The 27,943-nt window shown below is 47.3% G+C and overlaps 1 protein-coding gene across 1 annotated transcript; it reads left to right on the top strand.

Annotated features, from left to right (window-relative positions):
• The first annotated feature begins 518 nt into the window (after positions 1 to 518).
• On the top strand, positions 519 to 27,680 carry SLC35E3 (solute carrier family 35 member E3). The gene is made up of 5 exons (XM_073555505.1): positions 519 to 1,146; positions 7,028 to 7,138; positions 9,909 to 10,067; positions 10,136 to 10,218; positions 27,070 to 27,680. Exons 1-5 carry the CDS (start codon positions 760 to 762, stop codon positions 27,254 to 27,256), a joined length of 927 nt encoding a protein of 308 aa, XP_073411606.1. The 5' UTR covers positions 519 to 759; the 3' UTR covers positions 27,257 to 27,680.
• The last annotated feature ends 263 nt before the right edge of the window (positions 27,681 to 27,943 follow it).

The following is a 27,943-nucleotide window of genomic DNA, read 5'->3' as shown; positions in this document are numbered from 1 at the left end:
AGGTGCTGAGTCCGTTTCATACAAGTCATGTGCTGGCCCAGGTGCACAGCCAGCTCCTAGGTAACTCCTGGTGGGCACACATGGCTACTTCACCAAGTATTGCAGCACAAGTCATCAAACAGACTAATGGAGACTAAAAATTGGAAGTGTGAAGTAAAACAAAATGTTTTTTTTCTTATCTATAAAATAACAAAAAATACACAGAAAAAGTTACAAAATATAACAAATTAACATTGGTAGTAGTGACCTAGCTATGTACATACACAGCTCTTGGCAGTTCAGGAAAAAAAAGTCTGTAATGGGAAGGGGTTATGGAATGGCAAAACATGAGAGCCCTCTGCAGCGAATATGTCCCCCCCGGTGTACCCCAGAAGGGGCTAGTATGAGAGAGCCTAATTCTGGAAATGCTGTGTCCTCCATCGAGGATTTCTAAACCACTCGTGAAAATAAAGTCAGGCGCCACTAGTCCTGCCCACCCATCACCTGACGTGGTAGTTACTATGAGGGAGGCGCCATGTTTAGTTCGGGCAGCCCGCGCTCTGCCGGTGGGAGCCCCGTCTTCTACTCACAGTGAATGAAGCGCTGTGACGTGGCCCGTTGTGGTAGTGCTGCGCATGCGCTGGGCTTGAGTGGCAGCTCGGGGCGGTAGTGAGCACAGTTACGCCGGCTCCTGCATTGCTCCGCTATGTGACCGGCTCCTGGGCTGCCAGCCTCCTCACCTCCGTGCCATACCTGCTCCTTGCCCTCAGTGCTGTCAGCATGGCCGCATCCACTCCTTGGAGGATAGCTGCCGGCCTCCTGGTAAACCTACTGGCTTCAATCTGCATCGTGTTTATCAATAAGTGGATCTATGTCCATCATGGCTTCCCCAACATGAGCCTCACACTGGTGCATTTCGTGGTCACCTGGTTTGGGTTGTTTTTGTGCCAGAGATTTGGGATCTTCTGCCCCAAGAGCCTCCCTGCCTCTAAGGTGCTACTCTTAGCCCTCAGCTTCTGTGGATTTGTGGTCTTCACCAACCTGTCCCTCCAGAACAACACCATAGGCACCTACCAGCTGGCCAAAGTCATGACCACGCCCGTCATCATCCTCATCCAGACCATGTGGTATGGGAAGACGTTCTCCGTCCGGATCAAGCTCACCTTGGTGAGTGTCCTCCATACTGTGTGTGGTCCTGTACCGGTGCCACCCCTGGTACTGCACCGATGTGTGGTGAGCAGTAGACCTTTGTACCCATCCAGCGGGTATGGAGTCACTGCTCCGCTAGTGGTCAGGTATATCACACATCTGCTCTAAACTAATGCCTGTGTGGATCAATAAGATTCTGTGGCTCCGTATGTTGTCCGAGAAAAACACCCGTCAGCATGCTGGCCCAGAGAGCTTCATTGATTCATACATACTTCAATATATATATATATATATATATATATGGTTCATGTCTCCGTTCCATGAGACTTCGAGCATGTCCTATTCTCATCTGTTATGGGGATCAGACTCTGCCATTAAAGTCTATAGGGATCTGTGTAAGACGGGTGACACAGTGCCGGACTGGGGTGCCAAGGGCCCACCAGTTACCACTTTTCAAGTACATGCAAATGTGACATTTTCCTCAATCACAAATTTCTATAACAATGTTCTGGGTAGATTGTAAGTGAATAAGATCCTGCCTCTGTACACAGTGATTCTAGTATATTGTTCCAAGTACTGATCATATTAGAGGGTGGTGGCCCACCAGAGGATTCTCCTACTCTCCGGTGGGCCAGTCCAAGCCTGGACACACTGAAGAACAGACTTTGTGCTTTAGTTTAGCATCCGAGTTATAACTGACCCATTGTGAAGACTCGATGGATAAATAAACGTTCAGACAGTTAAACTGCTTTGGTTTCTAAAAAGGATTAGAAAAAAAAAATGCAATTACGGCTGACACTGGAGAGAAAAATGGTCCATTGTATACAGGTATAAAAATAGACTGTTCAGATGTTGCCTAATGTGCCGTCATCTGTTTCCAATAATTCCAGTAGCTTAGCCCGGCTAGTATAATGTGCTGCTTTGTGGTAAATGGCTTGCAAACACTAAAAGCCCCTGTATTGGTGGGCTCTGCCAATGCTCTAACATGTATGGGAGCCCCTGACAAGATACAGAACAGATCCTGCAAGTCTGATTTTGGATTGCCCAATCCTCCTGCTATGTTGTACTTTGGTTTTCAGCTACAAATAGGCTGATAGTGCCAAAAACATTGTCCCAAAAGAGTGACACCGTCTGCATAAAAACAACAATTGCCCCATCAGCACAAACATCTGACTAATTTTCCAGGGTTTCAGACATACGCCCCGACTGAGCCACAGTTCGTAGCCTAAAACGTAATATGAGTGCAGCCTAAGAACAAAGGCTCCTTCTTTACTCAAACATCTCGATCAAGGTCGAGTAAGGAGTTCCTCATAAATCTGTGATCAATCGTCTGGCTCCACTGACTTTCTATTAGCTGCCTAACATACAATACAACAATAGCTTTGTGGCTTGTTTCTGGAGATCCGTCATCACTCTAGGCTAAGAAGCCCCATACACTTTGTAAGACGATCAGCTGAGCCAGATGATTCTGGTTGTTTAGCTGAGATGTGTGGCGTCTCTGTGAACCAGAGACATGATAATTGGGTCCAAAAAAGCCCATTCATTGTGCATGAAATAATTAATGCAATCAAAAAACATTCTCTTAACTTTCGAGAATTGCGTAATGCAAATGGAGATCGTTCACTCGTTCAGTATTTTGACCAACCAAAAGGAGAAGTGGAAATTCAAGTCCTATAAGGCTTTCTGTGATTGGCTAATCTTGTTCCAAGGCAATAAATAGTTAAGCAGGAGTTGGAGACTACAAATGACTACATATTCGTGATTATAGAAATTTTTATACTTAACCCCTTAGTGACAGAGCCAATTTTGACTTTAATGACCAAGCCAAATTTTACAATTCTGACCGGTGTCACTGTATGAGGTTATAGCTCTGGAACGCTTCAACGTATCCCATGGATTCTGAGATTGGATTTACATCAACACAATTTTGGAAACATACCGTATTTTTTTTTTTTTTTCGTTTGTTAGGAAGTTGGGTTAAAAATTGACCTGCAATTAATTTTTCCAACAAAATTTGCAAAAATATTTTTTTTTTTTTTTAAGGACCACCTCACATTTGAAGTGAGTTTGGGAGAGGGTCAGTATAACAGAAAATACTCAAAAATGACCCCATTCTAAAAATTGCACCCCTCAAGGTGCACACAACCACATTCAAGAAGTTTAACCCTTCAGGTGCTTCACGAGAACTAAAGCAATGTGGAAGGAAAAAATGAACATTTAATTTTTCACAAAAAATTTAATTTGGAACCAAACTTTTTTTTATTTTCACAAGGGTATCAGGAGAACATGGACCACAAAATTTGATGTGCCATTTTTCCAGAGTACACCGTTAACCCATATGTGGGGGAAAGCCACTGTTTGGGCGCATGGCAGGGCTCAGAAGGGAGGGAGCACCGTTTGACTTTTTGAATGCAAAATTGGCTGGAATCATTTGGAGACCCCCTGATGTACCTAAACAGTGGACCCCCCCCCCCCCAATTCTAACTACAACCCTAACCCCAACACACCCCTAATCCTAACAACAACACTAACACACCCCTCCCTAATCCCAACCCTAACCATAATCCCAACCATAACCGTAACCTTAACCACAACTCTTATCACAGCCCCAGCCCTAGCTCTAACCCCAGCCATAACCCTAACTCTAATGGAAAATACATTTTTTTTTTATCTTATTACTTTTACTTAACTAAGGGGGGTGTTAAATGGGGGTTTGAACTTTTTTTTTTTTTTTTTATTTTGATCACTGTAATAGACTATCACAGTGATCAAAATGGACCAATAGAAAAAATTTCCTATTGGTGCTGGCCGATCTCGGTGTGCGCACTGCACATGTCCGTGCCATTTTTTTCCTGGAAGAAGGCGCCGACTGCCGGGGAAACAGGACCGGGGGATGCAGGAGGGTCCAGGGACACTGGAGGTACCGGAGGGAGATGTTTGGGACCCCATTTCTCCTCTGATGTGGTAGGTCATATCAGAGGAGAGAGAAATTAAATGGAAAATCAGACACTGGGTCGGTAAAAACCGACCCGAATCATGTTCTCCAGGATCTCAGCTACTCCCAGTAGCCGAGACCGTGGAAAATTTCTGACGCTGGGGGGAAGAGCAATATACCCTTATTTCTCAGCGCCATTAAAAAGTGGCCCTGAGGAATAAATACCCTTAATTGCCGTCATTAAAAGGCGTATCGGCAGTCGTTAAGAGGTTGATGAGCAAAATATAAAACAAAACCAAGTAAACTTAAAGGGAATCTGTCACCCCATTTTTCGCCTATCAGGTGCCGGCACCGCCATCAGGGGCTTATCTACAGCATTCTGTAATGCTGTAGATAAGCCCCCGATGAAACCTGAAAGAGAAGAAAAGCAGGTTAGAGTATACTCACCGGGAAGCGAAGTCGGGTGCGGTGAGTGTCGCCGTCCAGCGCCTCCTATCTTCATACGATGTCCTCCTTGCTTCTCCCTCGGCTCCTGCGCAGGCATACTTTCTCTGCCCTGTTGAGGGCAGAGTCAAGTACTGCAGTGCGCAGGCGCTGGGAAAGATCAGAGAGGTCTGGTGCCTGCGTACTGCAATACTCTGCTCTGCCCTCAATAGGGCAGAGAAAGTACGCCTGCGCAGGAGTCGAGGGAGAAGCATGGAGGAGGACATCATTGTATGAAGATGGGAGGCGCCGGACGGGACAGCGACACCCATCGGACCGGACCGAACGAAAGGGTGAGTATAATATAACTCTTTTTCTTATCTTTCAGGTTACATCGAGGGCTTATCTACAGCATTACAGAATGTTGTAGCTAAGCCCCTGAAAGCATCCTGCTTTTGCGCAAGCGAGTCACTACCTTTAGAAGGGTGGGTAAGGTACACATAACCATGCAAGTGCATGGCGCATGCGTGGGATTATATCACAGGGTAGGGTGATATGCATGGGAGGAGGTGTTATTGTAATGTAGAGAGGAGGCAGGGAGCCTGGAAGAAATCATTAACATAAAAGATTAAAAGTACACTTTTCAACACCTAGACTGCAGCTATGAGAAATAAAGGTAAAGCCCCCGTCACACACAGCGATCTCGCTAGCGAGATCGCTGCTGAGTCACAAGTTTTGTGACGCAACAGCGATCTCACCAGCGAGATCGCTGTGTGTGTGACACTTATCAGTGACCGGCCCCCCTGCCGGGTATCGCTTATCGTCCTGGAATGGCCTAGACATTTTTTTGATCGCTGGTCTCTAGCTGGCCAGCACGCACTACTGTGCGTGGCAGGCGGGAGATCAGCAAGCTGGTAACCAAGGTAAACATTGGGTTTCTAAGCACTGCGCCGTGCTTAGAAACCCGTTGTGTACCTTGGTTACCAGCTCCCTGCACCAGCGCACTGGTTTCTAACATACACAGCGGGTAATTAAGTGACGTGCGTCGCTTGTTACCCGCGTGTCGCTGATGCTGATCGCTGGTGAAGCTGCCTGTTTGGCAGCTCACCAGCAATCATGTAGTGACACACCAGTGATCCCGACATATCGTTGTCGGGATCGCTGGTGCGTCGCTATGTGTGATGGGGCCCTAAGACTAGTATAACCATTCTATTACATGTATGCCCATAGTAATAGCTTAAAAGCAGCCAGGGGGTGACAGATTCCCTTTAACTTACTAATCATAATGGAGTCGAGGTTGTAGTCGCTTCCACAACCTGTGCCCCTTCCCTGACATCAAGCGTCATTAGTGACCTCCGACGCTGGATCATATATTCGTATGTCTGTATAAATTGGCAATTGGGTGGTACCATTCTGCTTGTGAAAGAGGCGTTTCTTTGACCAGTGACACTATCAATGCTTGTACATGCTAAACTTTTGTAGGAACTGAGTCCATTGAAAAAGGAAATGTTAATACCCACTTCACCTGACCGCCACAGGTAGTCACAGGGCTCAATCGTCAGGTGACTGAAAAAACAGGTTGTCAACTTTCTGTCCTATCGGAGACCATTGGAGCAGCCTGCTCTGGCGCTATGGGGGTTAGTGATTGAGTATACATTCTTTTATTAAATGTTATTCCCCCCCCCATTCCTTCTGTAATATAGCTTTTAAAATCAGAAAGCCCCTTTAGCATTATATCTCTCTGCGTCTGACCTTAAGACGCTTGATATTCTTTTTAGGTGTCCCTACTTTTTTTTTTTCTAAAAGACAAACTTTACACTGCACGATTATGGTAAACGAGCTTTCCTCGGAACAAATTGTCGCATGTCGAGTGAAATGATCTTTGGGTTTTGCCTAAAATCCTCATTCTTTACGGTGGTGCATCACCCTGTGCAAACAGAATTTTTTTAAGTGCAATGAGCATCTACCTCACTTCCTGGGGAAGCTAGTATATAAGGAGAATGGAATGTGATGCCAGTGTAACTTTTGCTCCTGAGGAAGTGTATAGTGTGTACACGAAACGCGTAGAGTTTATGGAATAAAAAGGAAGTTATAATCACTGCTTGGTCCTTGGATTAACTCCTTGTGAACTCTGGACTGGAACAGCGCGATCCTGAAAGCCGGATTTCTCTCCTTCCTATATATGCAAACAGAGCAATGACAGCCAGCTTGCACAGCACCATCAATACTGTCGAGAACAATGGCAGCCTGTGCTTCTGGAACCATCTATTACAGATCTTTCTCTGCAAATTGTAAGTACAGGCGGGCTGTGTAAATGGGCTTTTAAAAGATTGCCGATCAGTAAACATGTAGCTGATTGATCGTTGTTAAATGCCACAAGTTGGGTGGTGTAAATACTTAAGAAAAATCCATGGTCGTTGTACATAAAATTCCACTCACTACGATGGCCCATCCAGCTAAACCTACTTGTCAGTCCTGTTTTCCAACAACAGATATGTAGTTGTATATTCCTTTGAACTCTCTGCTTTCCATTTCTTGCAGGTTCCTATTACATTAGGCGTGTTCCTGAACTCTTACTACGATGTGAAGTTTAATGTCTTGGGAATGGTGTTCGCCTCCCTGGGTGTTCTGGTCACGTCTCTTTACCAAGTGGTTTGTAGCTCCGCTATTTTTCTTTGTCTGTGTTGTCATATGATGATGAAATATTTTTTGGATCTTGTAAAGCTTTGTAATAAATCAGTAGTTCAAAATAGCAACAACATGGCCATAAATTGAACATGTATAAATGCCATGAAAACTGCTCGCTGTTGGCGTGTGTCCTTCATATTAGCTGAATAGTCAAAGCTAGCAGACTACTGTCATGTACTAAGGAAAGCCAGATGGCGTCGTGCCACCCCAGAACATTCACAAACTAAATAGTTACAACAGGGCCATATTACTTACATGAGTTAATGGATAAAGTACTGGCACTTGTGTTTAGGAGTGCCAAACTGAAAAAAATCATTGGATGAATACCAGCTTATCAGAAAAATAATGGTTGTCACTGCACTTCAGGAACGTTGAGGAGCAAAGCTAGGAGCGAAACACAAGGGAATGTAGTATTGACAATAAGTCTTTACCTGATATGGATGAGTCGCAACCTGTAGAAACATTTGTTCTGGTGGACTCGAGCCATCTTTCTATTACATTCATTTCAATGGTTGCCGTGTAACACTACATATCTGGCTGACCAGTGCTTTCCAGATTCGGCTGTTGGTCTGGGGCACTCAGTTGGTGACATTTTGTTATTCATTGTTTTTATGAACAACCCCTTTATGTCTTAATAAGGTTATTCTGCAACACATTTATTTTATTCAATTATATATATCGCCATTAATTCCTCAACACTTCACAGACGTTATCAGCACTGTCCTCATTTGGACTCACAATCTAGATTTCCTCACAATCTAGATTCCCTCACAATGTCCGGTTCCCTGGAGGAAACCCACACAAACACGGGGAAACATACAAACTCCTTATAAGGCTGAGTTCACACGTGGCGTTTTTTTCGCGTTTCCGCGGTGGTTTTAACCGTGCGATTTTGCCGCGAAAACGCGAAAAATAAGCATCCCATGCATTCCTATGGGATTCCCCAATGCTGTGCTAATGCTGCGGTTTTTACCGCGGCGGAATCGCTTCGCGGTAAAAACCGCAGCATGCTCATTAATTTGCGGAATCGCGGCGATCCCGCACCCATAGGAATGCATTGTTCCGCTTATTTCCCGCATGTGGCTGTGCACACCATGCGGAAAGTAAGCAGAACAATTGCGGATGGTACCCATGGTCCGGAGGAGAGAAGACTGTCCTCCGGGCTTTGGGTACCATATCCCTGTAAAAAATAGAATTTAAAAATAAAAAATATTGTTATTCTCACCCTCCGGCGTCCCGCGCAGCCTTCCCGCTTCTCTTCACGCTCTCGTTCCCAGTAGTCCTTTGCGAAAATGCTCGCGATGACGTCCCTTCTCGCGGGATCGCGAAGTCTCGCGGTCATTCGCGCGACGTCATCGCGAATTACCGCGAGATGTCGCGATCCCGCGAGAACTGACGTCATCGCGGGCATTTTCGCAAAGGATTACTGGGAACGGATGCGCGGGACGTCGGAGGGTGAGAATAACGCTATTTTTTATTTATTTTTTTTTACATTCTATCTTTTACTACTGATGCTGCATAGGCAGCCTCAGTAGTAAAAAGTTGGTCACACTCGTCAAACACAGTGTTTGACGAGTGTGACCAACCTGTCAATCAGTTCTCCAAGCGATGCTACAGATCGCTTGGAAAACGCTAGCATTTTGCAAGCTAAATACGCTTGCAAAATGCTAGTATTTCCGCGGGAAAATCGCGGGAATTTAAAATGCGATTTTTCCCGCGGAATGGAATTCCGGAATTCTCGCGGTAATTTCCGCGAGAGTTCCGGTACGTGTGCACTTAGCCTAAATGTTATTCTTATATCAGTATGCTGTACTTTATGGCCAATTGTTGGTGCTGCCGTATAGCTTTGTATTTAGTGTATGGGATCCATGTGATTTTAATAATTTTCAAATTATCTTTTCTTAAGCTGAAAGAAAACAGTCTCTCTAGTCCATTGCTACCTAAATACATGTCCTTGAGATGCTGGAACAGTATAAAAAAAAAAAAAAAAAGCTAGATCCAGTTGGATAAAGCACGATAGGTGGGCTACACTGCTGGAATAAATTGATTCTTCAACAATGATGATAATAAGGTTATTTTAAAAGTCAATAAAATAACCCTTTCTTCATTGTTGAAGAATTGGTTTATTCCAGCCGCACAGCCCACCTAACCTGCTTCATCCCTCTGGATCCAATATCTCGTGGAGGATTTACCCACCAGCCACGGGACAGCAGCTGTTTTTCTTCATGACTACATAGGAGTTGTGCCTGTGACCTCTCCACCAGGTGAGCCTAACCGGCACTTACCCCATGGATGGAGAGTCGATATCCCCCTATTGTACGCTCTGTTTCCTACATCTAGATTTCTTCAAAGTATAAGAAATGGCACACAGGTTTTATGTTGTGGTGAACAGTACATTACAATACAGTCTAATTAAGAAGAGATCGTCCTCACCAAATCCAAGATAGAAGGCCAAACAGTTGTCAAGTACCAGTAACGGTTGAGGGAGGCATTCGGTGCCCTAGTGTCTGCCATGCGTCCCACCACACTGCATATACATAAGCCATACTAGACCATAAAAAAATGACATGTCCTTTATCCTAGTCTGCCAACTTGGGGGGAAAGAGAAAAGATGTCATTGCTTTTTCTTCTGAAATATCTGTTCTCCAGAAGTTTAATGGAGTGATCAGCTAAATAATAAATTGCCCTCTATTCTAACATTTGATTACTCTCTGCATGTCTCATATACCTGTAGTGGGTTGGAGCCAAACAGCACGAGTTGCAAGTGAACTCTATGCAGCTGCTGTACTACCAAGCACCGCTATCTTCTGGGATGTTGCTCTCTGTTATACCTTTCTTTGAACCTATCGTTGGTGAAGGAGGGATATTTGGGCCATGGTCACTTACAGCTGTGGTAAGTTTTATTTCTCTGTCTGAATCGCTTTCCCTGTTGGATCCAGTTACATAATTGTTCTGTTACAGGTGATGGTGATCGTGTCTGGAGTTGTTGCGTTTACTGTTAACCTCTCGATCTACTGGATCATTGGCAATACTTCACCTGTGACGTATCCTTTTTTTTATACCAATTTTTTTCAGTAGCAAAACTTTTCCTAAATGTAATAAGTAGCAGCGATGAGCGGATCCGGCAAATTTTAGAATTTCTCCAGATTGCACAGATTTTCCCAGGAAATTCGATTAATATAAAAGTTCTTTTCTGGGAATTGAATACCCCTTTTCTCTAATCCCCTCCACGACAGCACATAGGAGGTTGCCTCCCCATCCTGATTAGGGACAGGAAACAAGAGGCTAAATAGCCCCTCCACTTCCTCTAATCCCCAGTGTTTTGCTGTCCCTAAACAGAAATGAAGAGGTACTATGTACTCCGTGGATGGGGCCGGCGACATCCCGGGGTTTTCCTTACCATTAGCCGGGCAGCCAGGGTCGATCGTCCTGCACCTTCCTCCCCGTTCCTGCTCCCGCCGCTGGCGGGACCCACACCATCCTCCGGCGCTTCAGCAACGCTGGATGGTGAGTGGGACTGGGGGCCTCCTGTAGCTCCCCAGCCCGGTATTCGCTCCCCCCCGCGTGCCGCATGCCTGTCTCTCCTGAGCGGCATGCACCGGAAGTGACGCGCACCACGAGGCCCGGAGACGCGACGTCGCTTCCTCCTTGCGTTCCACAGTGGAACGCACCGCCATTTTGGCGGGAAATTTAAAAAAAAAAAAAGAGAGGAAAGGTGGCGCCAGGAACTTGAGGGGGAGCGATCTCATCAGAATGGATGAGGAAAAGGAAGCTGGATCTCGGTTCCTATTTAAGGACCCTGATGGAAGACGCCATAAGGTAGGACAAACGTCTGCATGATGGATGCGCCTTCCCTGAAAGCTTTGTCTGCAGAGCCCAGCTCAAACCCTGGCCCAGTGAGTACACTTGGAAAAGGGTATATACCTTTTTGGTTTAGGACCCATTCTTAGGGGCCCGCCTCCTCTCTCTTTCAGGGAGACAAGGATCCTACACCAAAAACGGAAGAAAAACCTACAAGCCGAAAATGCGCCATCTGTAGGAAAAAACTCTCCTCCGATTATAAAAAGACATTGTGCCAGCAGTGCATGGCAAAAATCGTACGGGAGGAACAACCATCCCCGATAGAGGAATTAAGAGGGATGATGCGACAGGAAATCCAGTCGTTCCTGTCTACCTTCTCCCAGTCATCCGGGGGGGCCCTCAACCTCAAGGAAGAGGAAATACGTCCCTGAGGACATCTCAGATTCAGAACCCGAATCATCGGTTTCGGCGGACTTGAGGGAAGAGGGTGAACTAACCCCAGTCCAGTCAGAAGATGATAAGTGGTTCTTTTCCTCAGACGATATGTAGGAACTACTCTCAGCAGTCAGGAACACAATGGGAATAGAAGAAGATAGGCCACCCCGCTCGGTGCAGGATGACCTATTTGGCAGCCTGAAATCCAGTAAGAAAATGGTTTTCCCTATCCATGATAATATCCAGAGTCTAATCCTGGAAGAATGGGAACTCCCGGAAAAGAAGCTAAGTATCCCGGGCGAAATGAACGATTTCCCCTGGACGAAGTAGTCGCGAAACCTTGGACTGAGATTCCAAAAGTGGATATACAGGTAGCCAGAGTAGCTAAAAAGACTACGCTACCCTTCGAGGACTCCTCACAGTTGAAAGACCCGCTGGACCGAAAGATGGATAGCCTATTGAGAAAGTCCTGGGAAGCCTCAGCGACTTCCTTGAAAACAAATGTTGCATCGGCCTGTGTAACCAGGACCCTGTACCTCTGGCTTCAGCAGCTAGGAGACCATATAAAAAGGGGAACTTCGAAGGAAGATCTCCTAGCCTCTCTACCACTTCTACAGAAGGCAGCCGCCTTTTTAGCAGACTCCTCGGCAGAGTCAATCCGTATTGCGGCAAGAACGTCCGTGCTCTCTAACACCACTCGAAGAGCCCTATGGCTAAAAATGTGGAGTGGGGATATCCTATCAAAATCTAAGTTATGCTCTATCCCATTCAAGGGCGAATACGTATTTGGGCCGGCATTGGACGAACTATTAGAGAAGGTGACCGATAAGAAGAAAAACCTTCCTGAGCCAAAACCACCAAAGAAAAAACCCTATCATCCTCCCCATACTCAAACCCCGCAATACAGGGGTAAAGGGAAAACGGGATGTTGGAGCTACCCAAAAGGCGGAAGAGACAGGAATATTTTTCACGATTACCATTCAGACAGAGACAAAAAATGACGCCAAGCAAGTAGGGGGCAGAATTGCAGATTACTTCCCGAGCTGGCAGGAGATAACAACAACCAAAAAAATCCTGGACTCGGTCAGATGGGGAGAAAAAATAGAATTTTCCTCCAGCCCCCCACAAAACTTGGAAGTTACACATCTTCAGTCAGCAAAACTGCTAAAGATTCTACACGGCGAGCTCCAAAAGATGCTATCATCAGCGGTAATCTCTCCAGTCCCAGAACTGGAACAAGGTCAGGGCCACTACTCATGACTGTTCTTAGTGTAAAAAAAAAAAAAAAAGCCAAGTGGGAAATGCCGGGTCATCATCAACCTGAAGAAGCTAAACCAATACGTCCGGTACCAATGCTTCAAGATGGAATCGATAAAGACTACGATACCACTGATTGGACGAGGCTTTGCCATGGCCACCATAGATCTCCAAGAGGCCTATTACCACGTTCCCATCCATCCCATTGGCAATATCTAAGGTTCGCAGTCACTCTAGACACGGAAGTACACCACTTCCAATTCAGAGTTCTACCCTTCGGCATCTCTTTGGCACCCTGATCATTTACAAAGATAATGGCAGAAGTGGTAGCATTCCTCAGAGGGAAGGATATATGTGTCGTCCCTTACTTAGACGACCTCCTGGTCTTGGCTCCCTCCAACACCATTATAAGACAACACCTACAAACAGTCCTGCAGACCCTGACGTCCCTGGGCTGGATGGTAAATATGGAGAAATCAGACCTGAATCCCTCAACCAGGAAGATCTTTCTAGGGATACTCCTGGATTCCCACAACCAAATATCTTTTCTTCCGTCCACCAAGCAGGTGGGTGTGAGATCAAAAGTTCGGACTCTAAAAAGTCAGAAAACAGTGACCATAAGGTTTGCCATGTCATCATTGGGGTCAATGACTTTGTGCATCCAAGCGATCCCCTGGGCCCAGGGCCGCTCAAGGATACTCCAGAGATATATCCTTTCCCGCTGGAACAAAGACCCGGAGACCCTCAATACGAGAATCTCCCTACCCCAGCACGTAAAGCTGTCTCTCAACTGGTGGCTCAACCAGGGAAATCTAGCGAAAGGGACACCCTGGATACAAGATCCCATGACGTCAATCACAACAGACGCCAGCAAACGTGGCTGGGGAGCGGTATCATCTCAGAAAATCTTCCAGGGACTCTGGCCCAGAGACATGGAAAAATAATCTTCAAACTACAGAGAACTGAGAGCGGTAGAAGAAGCCCTAAAGGCAGCAGAAACATTAGTCCAGGGAACCCATGTCCGAATTTACTCCGACAATATGACCACTGTGGCCCATCTACGTCATCAGGGCAGCACAAAATACGGAAGTCTGCAAAATGTTTCGGCACGGATATTCAGCTGGGCAGAACACAATCTCCAGTCCCTTTCAGGTCTCAACCTAAAAGGATCCGACAACACCGAGGCAGACTTCCTAATCAGGACAGACCTAGATCCAGGGGGATGGAGCCTCAACGCCAGATTATTCCATACCTTAACCAAAAAATGGGGTCTCCCAGAGGTAGACCTATTTGCAAGCCGGGAGAATGCCAAAACAAAGCATTACTTCTCCATAGGGCCGAACGAGAAACACTCGAGTAGACGCCTTCGCTCACCCGTGGAATTTCGGACTGGCATACGCCTTTCCGCCGATTCCCCTAATACCAAGAACTCTGCAAAAGGTCAGGACAGATGGGGTCAACACTATCCTGATCGCCCCTCTCTGGCTAAAAAGGAGCTGGTTCGGAGCCCTAAAACTAATGAACTCAGAGGGTCCCCTGATCCTGCCCACGGACCGCGACCTTCTACATCAAGGTCCCATCCTTCACCCGGCTCCCCACAGCCTAAGCTTGGCAGCCTGGTTTCTGAAACCACAATTCTGAAAGCCAGAGGCCTCTCAGATGCAGTGATAGCTACACTTCAAAAAAGTAGGAAACCTATCATAAATGCTATATATTCCAAAATATGGAAAACCTTTTCAGCATGGTACGGATCCCTTCCACCCCAACGTGTCAAAGATCCTAGACTTCTTACAGGATGGGTTATCCAAGGGTCTGAAACCAAGCACCTTGAAGGTACAAATATCAGCCCTAAGTTCTTTCTTCGTTCAAAGCCTGGCGGAGCATCGATGGATCAGGAGGTTTATGTCAGCAGCTTCCAGAATCCATCCAAATAAATCCAACATGGCCCCGACATGGGACCTGAATATAGTACTAAAGGGTCTAAAGAACCCTCCATTTGAACCTATCGACCAGGCCCAGATAAACTATCCTGGAAAACAGCACTACTCGTAGCCCTTACAACGGCAAGGAGAGTGGGAGAAATTCAGGCTCTGTCCATCAGAGAACCCTATCTAAAAATTCTGGACGCTAGGCTAATTCTTCGGCTAGACCCTTCCTTTGTGCCAAAAGTGTCTTCAGATTTCCACAGATCCCAGGAAATAGTACTGCCCTCCTTCTGTGATAGCCCGAGGGACGAGAGAGAAAGAGGATTCCATTCACTGGATGTCCGGTGAGCAGTTCTGACCTATTTGGGAGAGACAAAACTTTGGAGGAAAGATCAGAATCTCTTTGTTCAGTATGGTGGACCAAACAAGGGGAAGAAAGCGTCCAAAAGCTCCTTGGCTAACTGGATCAAAAAAGCAATAACGGCCGCTTATAAAAGCCAGGATCTACCTCCTCCGGTATGTCTGAAAGCCCACTCCACCAGAGCTGTCTCTGTCTCCTGGGCAGAAAAAGCTGATGCATCCATTGAGCAGATCTGCAAGGCCGCGACCTGGTCTTCAGTCCATACCTTCACGAGGCATTATAGATTAGATCTTATGTCAGTATGAGATCTAGCCTTTGGCAGGAAAGTCCTGCAAGCCGTGGTCCCTCCCTAAACCATTATCCTTTGGAATACCTCCTATGTGCTGTCGTGGAGGGGATTAGAGAAAATAGAACTACACTTACCGGTAGTTGGGTTTCTAAGACCCTCCATGACGGCACGGGAAATTTCCCCCCCTAACAATTATGTTCATGTGACTTATGTGAATAAATAATATTTCAAGCATTCACTCTATGTGGTCCTTGGAAAACACTGGGGATTAGAGGAAGGGGAGGGCTATTTAACCTCTTGTTTCCTGTCCCTAATCAGGGTGGGGAGGCAACCTCCTATGTGCTGTCGTGGAGGGTCTTAGAAACCCAACTACCGGTAAGTGTAGTTCTATTTTTATGCTCTAGGGTCTCTTCAGACCTCAGACCATACCAATAGTATGTAAAAAAAAAAAAAAAATACTTAGTCTCCTCAGGTTTCTTCGCTACTCACCATCACCTGTCTGGTACTTAATGCATTTTCTTTTCTCCTTCGTCTCATTGGGGGACACAGAGACTGTGGGTGTGTGCTTCTGCCGTCTGGAGGCTGACACTAAGTATACAAAAAAAGAGTTAGCTCCTCCTCCGCCGCATACACCCTAGCCCCCAGACCGGGCGTAACTCAGTTTTTTGCTTAGTGTCTGATGGAGGCACACGCAGTCTGGAGCTCCAGACTAGGTTTTTTTTTTTTTGTTTTTTTCCTCTATGAAGATAAGACAGGGGCGACGGATCCTATAGAGAGGGTCCGATCTCCCCAAATCATCAACGGGCGACCACGTGTGAGTAACCCTCCACGTGTTTCTCTCCCGCACCGAGGGACACATCTGGGACTTTTCCCCAGACAACTATTTTTATTTTTTATTTTGAAAGAGGCGGCAACGCATCCTGATAAGAGGATTGCGGTTTCACCATCGTCCCCTACGGGCGAGCACGTGTGAGCGATCCTCCACGTTGTTCTCTCCTGCAACGTGGAAATGCCCCTACCACCCCTAGGTAGTGAGTCCAGGGGTGGAGTTGGAGGCGCAGGTAAGCCAGGGATTGAAGCGGAGAGCGGTACAGTAGCCTCCCCCTCCCTGCCCAGGGATGGGGTTGAGAAGCACCTCCGTAGAGCCCCCTCGGCGGCCCGGCTCACCTTTGGTTGATAGGCCGGGACCAGGTAGTCCGTCTCTCACCCGGCGCTGCCCCCGGCGGGTAACGCCGCACGCGGAGCGCAGCCGGAGCCCCGCGGGCGGCCGCGGCCCCCGCTGTATGGGGAGATCCGTGAGCGCGCGCCCGCCCGCCGACTTCCGGGGATGGCCGGAAGCCCCGCCCACTAACTTCCGGGGGCGGAGAGCGGCGGGCGCGCACAGTGACCGGGGAGCTCCCGCCCCCTCCCTCCAACGCCGCACGTGGAGTGCGGCCAGAGCCCCGCGGGCGGCCACGGTCCCCGCTGTATGGGGAGGTCCGGAGTCCGCGCGCCCGCCCGCCGACTTCCGGGGATAGCCGGAAGCCCCGCCCACTAACTTCCGGGGGCGGAGAGCGGCGGGCGCGCACAGTTACCGGGGACCTCCCGCCCCCCTCCTTGCATTTCCTCGCCGAAGTGGGGCCGGAAGCCGCCCCCTATCTCCCGGAGTGCGAGTGCCCCGGCGGGTAACGCCGCACGGAAGAGACGCAAAGTTGGGCCATTACCGGTGGGTAAGTGCATCCCCGTTGCGAGTGCCGCACTAGTAGTCAAGGAAGGGGTTATCCTTCTCCTCCTACCCTACCTTGCAATATGTCTGGCAAAGGGAAAGCTCACTCTTTCCTATACGCTGTTTGCGTTTCCTGTGGGGTCAGGCTGCCTAAAGCACAGCCGGGTAAATTTTGTGAAGCCTGCGAGTCGGAACGAGCCCAGGAGCCCCCCATTGTTGCAGAGCCCAGAGGTCAGGACCCTCCAGAATGGGCGGTGTCTTTATCAAACTCTATGATGTCCCTTACAAAGGCAATTGAGTCTCTCCAAGGCCCAGGTAGGGACAAGGATGGTGGTCTGCCAGCGGAAGACAGCTCGTCCACGTCTCAGGACCCTCCGACCGTTAGAGGCCGCTCCAGCACCAGACAAGCTCATAGCAAAAGAGCTCGTTCCCCGTCGGCCGGACCCTCTGGGGCTTCGGTGGCGGGTATTAGGGTATCTCGTTCCCCGTCACCGAGCTCAGGAAGCGAGCAGGATGAGGGCGAGGAGGAGGAGGAGGCCTGGAATCCAGAAAGCCTGGGATACCAAGACTCGGTGGACAGCCTCATTGAGGCAGTCAACCAGACTTTAGAGATCGAGGACGATGTGTCCACGGCCTCAGGTCACAAGGTCTCCTTCAAAAAGACCAGGCGACCGCATAGAAGGTTTGCCACGCATCCGGAGTTCGAGGAGCTAGTTCAGAAACATAGGGAACACCCGGATAAGCGTTTTGCAATGCAAAAAGCGCTGCAAGCTAAGTATCCGTTTCCTCCTGAACTCCATAAGGGATGGGTGGAGTCGCCAGTAGTGGACCCACCGGTATCACGTTTAGCGTCAAGATCGCTATTGTCGATACCCAGCGGTTCTTCTATCAAGGACCCAACTGATCGCCTTATAGAGGGGCTTGCCCGCTCGGTGTATGAGGCAGCGGGGTCGGCCCTTGCCCCCTCCTTTGCGGCTACTTGGGTGGCTAAGGCCATGGTTTCGTGGGCGGATGCTCTGCAGAATGCCCTCCAAAACAGAGACCTGCCTGCGGAGGTCTTGGAGGTGACAAATCAGATCTTAGGGGCAAGTGATTTTCTCGTCAGCGCCTCTCTGGACGCGGCCGAGTGTTCTGCGGTGGCAGCAGCAAATGCGATCGCCATTAGGCGAGCATTATGGCTGAGATTGTGGAAAGCGGATTCTATCTCCAAAAAGTCCTTGACCTCATTGCCTTTTCAGGGCAATCGGTTGTTCGGTGAGAAGCTTGATAAGCTTATCTCAGAAGCCACAGGGGGGAGGAGTAGTTTCCTCCCGCAGCAGAGGACTTGGCCAGCATTCAGGCAGACACAGAGGCGTTTTCGGCCTTTTCGTAACCCCTGGAGGGGGACTTCGGCCAGAGCATCCACCTCCGCAAATGATGGTCAGATTAGGGAAAGGCAAATCTCTTACAGAGCCAATCCGCTGGGTAGAGGCCGAGGCCGTTTGCCCAGAACAAGGGGGGCCAGATCCCAAAAGCCTCCAGCAAAATGACTCGAGGCGCTTCGTACCTTCGGACGACAGAGTGGGCGGACGCCTACTAAGGTTCAGCCACGTTTGGGTCGCAGTGGCACGCGACGCTTGGGTGGCAGAATTGATATCGTCCGGGTACAAGATAGAGTTTCTCGGACTCCCGCCACGGCGATTCTTCCGTTCCCGACTTTCCGGAACAGAGTCACAGGCGGAGAGTTTGTTACAGGCCATAATGACGCTACAGCGCAACGGGGTCATTGTCCCAGTACCGAAAAGCGAAGAGACACAAGGTTTTTACTCCAACCTGTTTTCGGTCCCCAAAAAGAACGGGACAGTAAGGCCAGTATTAGATCTAAAAATCCTAAACAAATTCATCAGAGTCAGGCGGTTCCGGATGGAATCCCTCCGTTCGGTCATTGCAGCCATGGATCCAGGGGAGTTCCTGGCCTCGATCGATGTGCAGGATGCATATCTGCACATTCCGATTTTTCCTCCACACCAGAGGTTCCTGCGTTTTGCGATCGGAGGGCAACATTTTCAATTTGTTGCTCTGCCCTTCGGTCTGGCCACTGCTCCCAGAGTCTTTACGAAGATAATGGCGGTGGTTATGGCCATCCTGCATGCTCGGGGCATAACGGTACTACCTTACCTGGACGACCTTTTGGTAAAGGGGCCGTCCTTTCAGGCGTGCCAGGAGAATGTCAGTATCACGCTGGATACCCTGGCGCGTCTAGGCTGGTTGATCAATCGGAACAAATCGTCCTTGGTTCCAGCCCAGAGAATTGTATTCCTAGGCATGGTTTTCAACACCTCCCGGGGGCTGGTGATCCTCCCTCAGGACAAAGCGCGAAAGATCAAACAGGGGGTACGGAACCTTCTACAGCCAGGCTCCAGATCCATCCGGTACGGCATGAGTGTGTTGGGCAGAATGGTGGCGGCGATGGAGGCAATCCCGTTTGCCCAGTTCCATCTCCGTCCGCTTCAGCATGCGCTCTTGTCAGCATGGGACAGAAGGCTGCTATCCCTCAGTCATCGGTGCAATTTGTCTCCGCTGGTCCGACAATCACTCCGATGGTGGACTCGCGACTCGTCTCTTGTCCAGGGGAAACCCTTTCCCCCGGAACAGTGGTTGGTGGTGACGACCGATGCAAGCCTGCAAGGTTGGGGAGCAGTTTTCCAGAGTCACACAGCCCAGGGGCGGTGGTCCATTCAGGAGATAATTCTCCCGATCAACATTCTGGAGATACGGGCAATACGATTGGCCCTGCAACATTTTCAGTGTTTCCTGAGACACCGGCCGGTGCGCATTCAGTCGGACAATGCTACAGCAGTAGCATATGTCAACCATCAGGGGGGCACGCGCAGCCAAACAGCCATGCGCGAGGTTGGACTGGTACTGCGTTGGGCCGAAAAGAACCACGTGGTAATTTCAGCGGTGCACATTCCGGGAGTCGAAAACTGGGCGGCAGATTTTCTCAGCCGACAGGGGGTCGCGGCAGGGGAATGGTCCCTGCACCCCGAGGTTTTTCAACAGATCTGCCAACGGTGGGGGACACCAGACGTGGACCTTATGGCATCCAGAGAGAACGCCAAAGTGCAAAGGTTCGTCGCTCGATCCCTCGACCCGCAGGCGATCGCAGCAGACGCTCTGGTGCTTCCATGGAGCCAGTTTCGTCTCCCATACTTGTTCCCCCCGCTACCTCTGCTTCCAAGGGTCATCAGAAAGTTAAGGAGAGAGAAGGTTCCAGCAATTCTGCTAGCGCCAGACTGGCCTCGGAGGGCCTGGTATGCAGATCTGGTTCAGCTAGTGGTGGACGTACCCTGGCATCTACCAGATCGACCGGACTTGCTGTCCCAGGGGCCGATCTACCATCCGAACTTAGGGGCCCTGTGTTTGACGGCGTGGCCATTGAATCTTGGCTGTTAACACAGGCAGGATTCAGGCGCGATGTGAGTGCCCGAAAACCTTCCTCGGCGAAGGTATATCATCGGACTTGGGAAGTTTTTTTCCGTTGGTGTAGGGATCGCGGAGTGGCTCCTCTGGTTTTTTCAACCTTCAACGTACTGGCTTTTTTGCAGGCAGGGCTGGACGCAGGGCTGGCTCCGAGTTCGCTCAGGACGCAAATCTCGGCCCTGTCGGTCCTTTTTCAACGAAAGGTCGCTTCGGTCTGGCAGGTTAAGACGTTTATGCAGGGGGTCGCACATTTAGTACCCCCCTATAAGGCGCCGACGGAATCATGGGACCTGAACTTGGTGCTCAGAGCCCTTCAGGAGCCCCCCTTCGAACCCTTACAAGAAGTCTCCTTACCTTACCTGTCCAGAAAGGTCGTTTTTCTGGTAGCTATTACGTCTATTAGGCGGGTTTCGGAATTGGCGGCTTTATCTTGTAAACCGCCGTTCTTGACTTTTTATAAGGATAAGGTAGTTTTAAGGCCAGCTCCCCCCTTCTTGCCGAAGGTTGTCTCTGCATTCCATATCAACGAAGACATTGTCTTACCTTCGTTTTGCCCGGCACCGGTGCACAGGGTAGAAAAGGCTTTGCACACACTGGATCTGGTAAGAGCTCTTAGGAGGTATGTGACAAGGACAGCATCTTTCCGCCGGACAGACTCTCTATTCGTGATCCCAGAAGGGAGACAGAAGGGGCTTGCTGCGTCCAAAGCGACTTTGGCCAGATGGGTTCGCCTGACGATTCAAGAATCTTATGAAATCAGTGGCACGCCGGTTCCGGCAGGGATCAAGGCACACTCGGCTCGAGCAGTGGGTGCCTCATGGGCACTGCGACACCAAGCTTCAGCGGAACAGGTGTGCAAAGCAGCTACCTGGTCCAGTTTGCATACGTTTGTCAAACATTATAACGTACATACCCAGGCATCCTCGGATGCAAGCCTGGGAAGAAAGATTCTTCAGGCAGCAGTTGCGCACCTCTAATCAGGGGCGCAAAGTAGCATGGATTGGGTGAGCTAAGATCCCGCCCAGGGACTGCTTTAGAACGTCCCACAGTCTCTGTGTCCCCCAATGAGACGAAGGAGAAACATGGATTTTTGTGAGTACTCACCGTAAAATCCTTTTCTCCGAGACGCTCATTGGGGGACACAGCACCCACCCTACTAGCCAGTGGGCTTTTGCTTATTTTAAGTTATACAAATCCTTATGTAAGGATCAGGGTGGTCCCTTTTCCAGACGTATAATTTCTTGCCTGAGTTTAAGGCGCGTTCTCCTACTGCTTATGCACTAAACTGAGTTACGCCCGGTCTGGGGGCGAGGGTGTATGCGGCGGAGGAGGAGCTAACTCTTTTTTTGTATACTTAGTGTCAGCCTCCAGTCGGCAGAAGCACACACCCACAGTCTCTGTGTCCCCCAATGAGCGTCTCGGAGAAAAGGATTTTACGGTGAGTACTCACAAAAATCCATGTATTCCCACCGCGAGCGCTGAAATCCCCGGACCTCTTCACGAAAGACCAGGACTTTAGCCTCTGATGAAGCTTGGGACTGTTCTATGCATGAGCACATAGGATCGCGGCACAACGCACTTCATGGCCTTGCGTGCACATGCACAGATCCATCTCTTGCCTCATAGCAGAAAGGTAAGGCATCATGAGGCCCAGGGATTCAGTGCCCATCGGCCTTAATAAGATGCACCAAGTCAGAAAGGGAAATGGTAAGTTGAGTATAAGTAGTATATGTATTTATTTTAATCTTTTGTTTACCCTTTACAGTTCAAAAAAATGGCTGTCTGGCTGCCACTTTGTCAAATCTGCATGGAAGCAAATTATTAAAGCTTTTTTTGTGAATGAATGCAAATTTTTGTACAATTCAATTTCAATTAATTGTCCCATCTCTAATGAGTAGCTCAGACTAGATTGGTTATTAAAAACTATAGCTTTTACAACTTTTTTTTAAGAGCTTGTAAAGCCATGAATATTTTGGGGACGTATTGGGCTCTATAATGGCTTGAGCACATGCCAAAATGTGAAGGGAATGGAGCCTATTATAATTATTTAAATGCAACTGGTTCTTGTTGGATTAAAAATTTGTCCAGGTCTGAAGTATACTATACAGGCAAGCAAATCTATACATTTGTATATTTTTTTCGTATCAGAAAACGGATTTTACAATGCAAACTGAATACATTATTAGATATTTTTGTAGTCCTGATGAGGCTGCTGTATTTACTTTGAAAACTCGTATCAGAATTATTGCAATTCTTATTGTAAATTTAAACTCAATTTATGCCAACCTTATCCTAAGCTCCTCATTTTCACTCCTTACTGCTGCTAAATCCTCACTTACCGTAACTGACTGCTTCTCAGTGTCCTTCCTCGCTGCTGGTGGTGCTGCTGAGTTCTCTGCCTGCTCAGTACCTGCTGCAGCTGTCACTATGGCTGGGTGGCCAGAGATTGAATGCACTTGAACTTGTGTAATTACTATGAATTTACAATCATTGTAACATGGATCACAGAAAGTACACTAGTTTTTTCAGATCTGCAACATCTATTTAGTAATTTTCAGTTTGTATTGTGAAATCTGCTGAGATGTCCACTTTAAAGGGTTTGTCCTGTGATGCAAAGTACCTTTAAAAAGCTTAGAGCTTTTCTGGTTACATGTGACCAGTCATATGTATTCACATCTGAGTTTGGTCATGTATCTTTTTTTTTTTTTTTTTTTTTTACCAGTAATATTTTTATTAAATTTTCAGAATTTTTAAAGACACAAAGGGTCAAACAAAACCCATAAACACATACAATAACAAAGTACATTAGGTACCTGTACACATTCTACGTACACTATACTTATTAAAACGTCTTCTTCACCATCCCACAGTGACTTCACGGGAACTCCCAGGTTAAAGCGTGATAACATAATCCCTGCCCGTTGAAGCGCTCGAGCAGCGCGAAACGGCCGTTGTCAGAATTTCTTGCACTCCTTATGTCACTCCCCCGACTTGACATGTTCATGATATGTCAATAAATCAGTGAAACTTCCATCTCGATGAGTGCGACCTTTTCTCTTTGCATGGATTCCCAGGATTGACTGTTTCCAGGTCTGGCACCCGAGATTCCCAGCTGCTGGGCTTCTGTATGCCGCACATCATTTGAAGTCACACGGTAACAGCGGTGCCGTCCGCTTTTTATCTTGAGTTTTGTGATAATCCCAATAATGTTACATCTTCAGTGGAAAGGGGCTGACCTCTGGCTATACAGCCATGGATCCCATATACCCTGAATTCTCTTTTTGGCTGAGATGGAATGAGTCAATGCCAATTCATATTGGCAATGTATATTAACTTTCTCAATTAACTCTTTTATGGATGGCAAACTCGTCCCCCTCCACCTAGCCACCAGTGCTAACCTGGGAGAAAGAACCTCTAAGCACCTGCAGTACTTTATCTATGCCAATATGTAAGACTCCCATATTGGACTCTGAAAACCAACTGTACCCCAAGTACCTCTCGTATTAGAACACCAATATCTACCCAAAATTGAGCTATAACTGCACATGACCACCACATATGAAATAGTGTCCCCCTTTGCCCACAACCTCTCCAATACATCTGAGATTGGTTAGGACCAAAATGAGCTAACTGTGCTGGACTCTGGTACCACCTTAAGGCTATGTGCACACGCTGCGGATTCTGCTGCGGATCAGCTGTGGATTTGGCCTCTGCGGATCCTCAGCAGTTCTGCAGACAGTGTACAGTACAATGTAAGTCTATGTGATTTACAATCCGCTCTGCACATGCTGCGGATGATTTTCAACTGCGGAAAAGCTGCGGTTTTGAATCCGCAGAAAGAATTGACATGTCAATTCTTTCTGCGGATTCTGCTGCGGTTTACCATCTATTCCATTGTCCAGGTGATAAACCGCAGACCAATCCACAGGTAAAACCGCAAGTCATTTTAGCTGCGGATCCGCAAATACAAATCCGCGGGTGAATCCGCAGCGTGTGCACATAGCTTTAGGCTGTGTGCACACGCTGCGGATTTTGCTGCGGTTCCGTAGCGGTTTTGGCCGCTGCGGACCCGCAGCAGTTTCTGCTGCGGTGTACAGTACAATGATTCCCTATGGGAATAAAAAACCGCAATGCAGACGGTGCGGAATTTTCCGCGCGGATTATCTGCGGTTTTCAATCCGCAGAAAGAATAGACATGTCAATTCTTTCTGCGGATTCTCCTGCGGTTTGCCATCTCCTCCATTGAGGAGATGAAAAACCGCAGGGCAAAACCGCAGAGCAATCCGCAGGTAAAACCGCAGGTCTTTTAACCTGCGGATTTTACAAAATCCGCGCGGATGAATCCGCACCTAATCCGCAGCGTGTGCACACAGCCTAAGTGCACTTTTTTTTTATTTATTTATTTATTTATTTATTTTTTTACTGTTCCAGGTGATTTCAAGGGAATCTGTTACCCATTTTTAGTGATATCATTTAAAGATATCACCCAATTGTGTGTCCCATAAGAATTCTATTAGGACTTTTGATTCCCCCCGACCCTGCACTTTTGATGCATAAATACCTTTTTTATCTTGGTGGAGATGTATGCAAATCGCCGTGGTCCGGTCAGATGGACGTGGCTTATTCGCCTTCTTCCCCACCCTCCTCGGCTTGCTGAACGTAATCTTCATCTGTGCAAAGAGCAAACAGATGAATGGCATACTATGGCTCACAAATCACCACATTATCAGACAGAGCTATTTATCTGAAGTATTGCGGCATATATTTCAGTCAAAAAAACGGAGGTGCTTGCATGAAAAAACATGAATTTTTCAATGTGAAACGAAAAAAGGAGAAATATGTAGCACTCACCAATCTAGCTGAAAAACTGCGTCTTTATTTCACATGAATTCCATCAATAGATATGTGGACATGCAGGACGTTAGAGGAATGCTAGGGGGGGGAGGTGCTTTGGGCAAAGCATACTGCGCAAGCGCCGGAGGCCTTTTCAATGCGCAAGCGTGGAAAAACTACGGCATCTGTGATATTCACAGATGAAGATTACGTTCAGCAAGCCGAGGAGGGGGGGAGAAGGCGAATAAGCCACGCCCATCAGACCGGACAGCGGCGATTTCCATACATCTCCACCAAGATAAAAAAGGTATTTATGCATCAAAGGTGCGGGGTCGGGGGGCATCAAAAGTCCTAATAGAATTCTTATGGGACGCACAATTGGGTGATATCTTTCTTTGGGTGACAGATTCCCTTTAAGCAAGATGATACTCTGCCTGCCTAAACGTCACTGACACAGGATGCAGCAGAGACAGCGGTGAGCAGCAATGGACCGGGGGACAGGTGAATTTTGCTATACTCGCCCATCCTGCCGCGGTCTCTGCAGCCTCGCTCGCTTCTCCACTGTCTCCCTTCCCTTCCTGTCTTCAGCGGTCACGTGGTACCGCTCATTACCACTCATGAATATGCGCATATTCATGAATGGTAATGAGCGGCACCACGTAACCGCTGAAGACAGGAAGGGAGACAGTGAAGAAGTGAGCGAGGCTGCAGAGACCGCGGCAGGACAGGTAAGTATGATCTCTGACACCCCCGCTCCCCCGCCGACCCCCAGTTATATGACCCTTGTATAAACCGAGAGGGGAACTTTCAGCCCCAAAAAATGGTCTGAAAATCTCGGCTTATACACGAGTATATACGGTACATCCTTTTACTTAATACTATTGGATACTTCTATTTTCTCCTATTGTTGATTGCTATGTACAGGGTAAGAGCAGAGTAGTAGGCCCATATCTCTGGGACTATGGCGGATTTTAAGAAAAGACTGCACATTTAGGAGAGCAACAATAATGCAAAAAGAGCAAAGCTTGACCACTTTTGACGTGGTGACAAGTCACCTTTAAATATATATGATGCCTACAAGGAACCTTATGACATAAATACATTTTCTTTTGGCTTAGATCTGCCGTACGGCCTTTAAAATGTTAATAAAAGGGCAATTAGCCTTGTATTGCTTAGGAGAATATTACAGAATGCCATCTTTTTGTCAAATCTATTTAAAGGAAAGCTCTGCGTTAGATAAAATATTGCACATTGTGACGAATGTAGTCGTAACGGATTTCTGCATGCAAGATAGTTTGAACTAGATGATGCTACCCTACCCCCTCTGATCCCAAAAATTGTGATGGCTAAAGCCTTTGCATTAGAGCAACCATTTATGTACATGGTCAGCATGTAATATTCCTTTCCCTTGTACAATCATCTGCGTGTTGAGAATTATTATAGCGTCATTTATTCCATGGCGCTTAACATGTGAAATGGGTGTTCATTGGACTTTCACAGTGGTGGCTTCTTGATTGGGGTGGTATCTGAAAGGACATTTACCTTTTAAGGAAAACCCCCAAACATGAATGGATAGGGCACAGTCAGACGGCGGTATATCCCTGACGATGATAACATCGCAGTGCACGGACTGACTGTCGGCTCTCTTGACCGAATTATGACCGCTTCATAGCAATTCATGCTGTCTCGTTTGAGTAAAGAGAGTCGCTGGCTAGTCCGAGCACTGCGATGCGATTGTCGTCCGTCGTGTTATGCGGCTTTAGTTGTATCATGTTTTCTCGTTTTAACCCTTTATTGCCGCTCCGTTAATCCTTAACTTGAACATAGCTACAATATGTTTGGACACTTCAAGTTCTGCATCACTCTTCTGGGAGGATACATCCTATTTCAGGACTCCCTTTCTCTAAATCAAGGACTTGGAATAATATGCACAATGCTTGGTATCTTGGCTTATACGCACTTCAAACTTAAGGAACAAGAAGTTAGTAAAAGTAAATTGGTTCAGAGACCCTAAGTCATACCTCTTCAGGCAATGCTGTCATTAAAGCAATTTTTGCAACCATTTGACAAAAGGAACATGTACAATCAAGTTCAGTGTATTCCAAGTGTGCCAGAAGACACGATGACCAATCACCATACAATTCTCTAGATTATCTACATGGAACTATTAAACATTTTTTTTGTTACAATATATCATAATGCCAACATTATATCTACAATTTACTGATGTCAAGGAAGGATTTATTTTTTTAGTCCAATTTTGTAAGAAGGAAATGTTACGTGCTTTAAGATGTAAGACTCAGTGGTTACAGTGGCGACAAATCTTATTGGATTCCAACGAAAGAAGCTTTGATACCTCCATGAGTGCAAATTCAAAGTTTGTATGAACGGTTTCCCCAGTATTCATATTGAATAAATGTGAAGAGCTTTTCATATTTCATGAGTTTTCTAGATTATTTTATTGATTTGTACAGTTTCCAGATCGCACTGTCAGAACAATATACATAGTGCACTAAACATCCCACTTATCCTTACTACTTTCATCCTATTTTGTTTCATATTACACTTTGAAAATAATCTTCTCCAAGACTTATCATACTCATTAAATGTTAGCAGAGCCATGCAATTGTCCGTTCAAAGGCAGCTCTCGCCTATCCATTGTGAAAACCCTATAGATTAGTGAAGGTGTGAACAATGGGAC

The sequence above is a fragment of the Dendrobates tinctorius genome, unplaced genomic scaffold (assembly GCF_039654945.1).
Source record: "Dendrobates tinctorius isolate UK_male_01 unplaced genomic scaffold, ASM3965494v1 ptg000224l, whole genome shotgun sequence".
NCBI lineage: Eukaryota > Metazoa > Chordata > Amphibia > Anura > Dendrobatidae > Dendrobates > Dendrobates tinctorius.
The sequence above is the reverse complement of the archived record's forward strand: the minus strand, read 5'-3'. Positions and strand labels throughout refer to the sequence as shown.